Below are 2,831 nucleotides of genomic sequence, written 5' to 3'. Positions count from 1 at the left end.
AAAAAAAAAAAAAAAGGACCCAATACATTTAAAACATGAAAAAAAAAAAGTCAGGAAATTAGATTGGTTGACGGGAAGACAACACAAGGGTTGATGTCGGAAACTTGGCCCGATCCCAGTCGTGCTTCCGGTCTTCACCCGCTCTTCCAACTCTTTCCACGCGTCTGCGTCTTTTTCTCCTTGTCGCGCAGGAGGAGGAGGTGCAGCGGGAGATCATCAAGCAGGAGGAGAGCGTGGATCCGGACTACTGGGAGAAGCTGCTGCGTCACCACTACGAGCAGCAGCAGGAGGACCTGGCCCGCAACCTGGGCAAAGGCAAGCGCATCCGCAAGCAGGTCAACTACAACGACGGCTCTCAGGAAGACAGAGGTAAGGACAGAGGTAATCTTTAGCTTTTTTTTACTAGTAGCATTCAGATTTTTAAAAAAAATATATACAAGTGATTTCAAAATGCTTTGTCACAAGTAGAGCTCCGAAGATTAGCCTAATTAACTATTAAAACAAGCGCCTACCAGGCACTATTTTGACAATCGATGAATTCAAAGCAAGACGTAACTGTCTAAACTTTTAAATCTGACAATATCCAGTCCCAAAATAAGTAAAGAAGGCATTCAGTGCCTGAAATCAGACAGACAGACAGACACATGGACAGACAGACACATGGACAGACAGACACATGGACAGACAGACACATGGACAGACAGACACATGGACAGACAGACACATGGACAGACAGACACATGGACAGACAGACACATGGACAGACAGACACATGGACAGACAGACACATGGACAGACATGGACAGACACATGGATAGACAGACAGACACATGGATAGACAGACAGACACATGGATAGACAGACAGACAGACAGACACATGGACAGACAGACAGACAGACAGACAGACACATGGACAGACAGACAGACAGACAGACACATGGACAGACAGACAGACACATGGACAGACAGACAGACACATGGATAGACAGACAGACACATGGAGAGACAGACAGACAGACGGAGCTCTGTTAACGTCAGGGTCGGGTTATCCTCTCACTTCTGGTAAAGCATACTGGTCCCTTAATCGTGAATAGATTTCAGTAGTCTTGGTGTCTGATTGGACTGCGTTTTTTAAAAAAAAATGTGTTTTTGTCTCCCAGCTGATTGGCAGGATGACCAGTCCGACGGCCAATCGGATTACTCGGTGGCGTCCGAGGAGGGAGACGAGGACTTTGACGAGCGGACAGAAGGTAAGAGCCATTATTTGTGTTTGTCTGTAAAGGTAAAGAACAATATTGGTGTTAAGCTAATGTTTGTAAAAGAGTGATTATCGGCGTCTGAATGTATCGCAGTGACAGTTGAGAGAGGTGTGTGTGTGTGTGTGTGTGTGTGTGTGTGTGTGTGTGTGTGTGTGTGTGTGTGTGTGTGTGTGTGTGTGTGTGTGTGTGTGTGTGTGTGTGTGTGTGTGTGTGTGTGTGTGTGTGTGTGTGTGTGTGTGTGTGTGTGTGTGTGTGTGTGTGTGTGTGTGGGAACATAGTGTCCCTCACTCGTCTTTGGATGCTCCTAAAACACACAAAAGAACTTAAGTAGAAGAAGAACTAAACAGCAAATACAATAAACGCACAAACAGTTAAAGCGGACCAGATGTGTTACATGTTTAGATACATAATATAGAAATATTAATGCAGCACTACGACCTGCTTGCAGAGGGTTGTCTGTATAACCCCCACGTCTGTTTCCCTCTCCGCAGCCAACTCCCGCCGGCCGAACAGGAAGGGCCTGAGGAACGACAAAGACAAGCCGCTGCCCCCCCTGCTGGCCAGAGTGGGAGGCAACATCGAGGTGAGCGGCGGCACGACTGTTTTTTTGTGTTGTATTTTGTACTGCGGTGGATTCCCACGGTTCAGAAGTATGTTTTTTTTTTTTGAGAAATAAAGCCCGATCTGGTTTTTCCCTTTTCCCCAGGTGTTGGGTTTCAACTCCCGGCAGAGGAAGGCCTTCCTGAATGCAGTGATGCGTTATGGGATGCCCCCCCAAGACGCCTTCACCACCCAGTGGCTGGTCCGAGACCTGCGAGGGAAATCTGAGAAAGAGTTCAAGTAAGAAACGCTGCACTTCCCCACAAAATATGAACCGTCTAACTCTGTAAATAAGCAGATAGATGGATGGATAGATGGATGGATATTGAGATACTGTATTCTTCCAAAATGGAAATTTTAGGCATCCAGTAGCAAGACAATCATAACACAACAAACGCATATACACACATATATCACACATTGTTCATCACAACTATTGCTAATATACTGTACTACTGTGCCTACTATCATCATCACCACCATGTCGCTGGCGGGGGCATCTAATTGCTCGGCCTGGCGTCCGACTCAGGGTTCCTTCATTTGATTTACATAATCCCAGACTGCAACCACATGCGCACACGGGTGAACCATATATCACACCACGATGATTATCATCCGCATCACAACCTGGTGCATTTCTAAAACTATATTCCACACAGATAGTCAAACACATGATCCCCCATATCTCTACCACATCGCACACATCGTATATTCACACATTTACAAACCTATCGACGGTTGACCACGCACTACTATATATCACGACAATATACACACAGTATATCACTACCACATCGATATTCACCATCTATATATACACACTAGCACACACTAATATATCACACCTCACCCAGATACACACATATTACCACACGATCACACATATACCACATATATCAACATAGGCACCATTTATCACTCATGCACCCAGTCACACCATAATGCAAAACAATATACACACATATCCACAT

General features: G+C 45.4%; 1 protein-coding gene across 1 annotated transcript in view; it reads left to right on the top strand.

Annotated features, from left to right (window-relative positions):
• The window catches only part of LOC116701388 (chromodomain-helicase-DNA-binding protein 4-like), a gene marked incomplete in the record, with an annotated part of 79,261 nt that overhangs the window by 63,819 nt on the left and 12,611 nt on the right, over positions 1-2,831 (top strand). The window contains 4 exon segments of the mRNA XM_032535062.1: positions 192-369; positions 1,162-1,251; positions 1,752-1,843; positions 1,967-2,100. Of these exon segments, the coding sequence (XP_032390953.1) occupies positions 192-369; positions 1,162-1,251; positions 1,752-1,843; positions 1,967-2,100 (494 nt within the window).

This window comes from Etheostoma spectabile, chromosome 14 (genome assembly GCF_008692095.1).
Source record: "Etheostoma spectabile isolate EspeVRDwgs_2016 chromosome 14, UIUC_Espe_1.0, whole genome shotgun sequence".
Taxonomy (NCBI): domain Eukaryota; kingdom Metazoa; phylum Chordata; class Actinopteri; order Perciformes; family Percidae; genus Etheostoma; species Etheostoma spectabile.
This window is presented reverse-complemented; position numbering and strand designations above follow the sequence as displayed.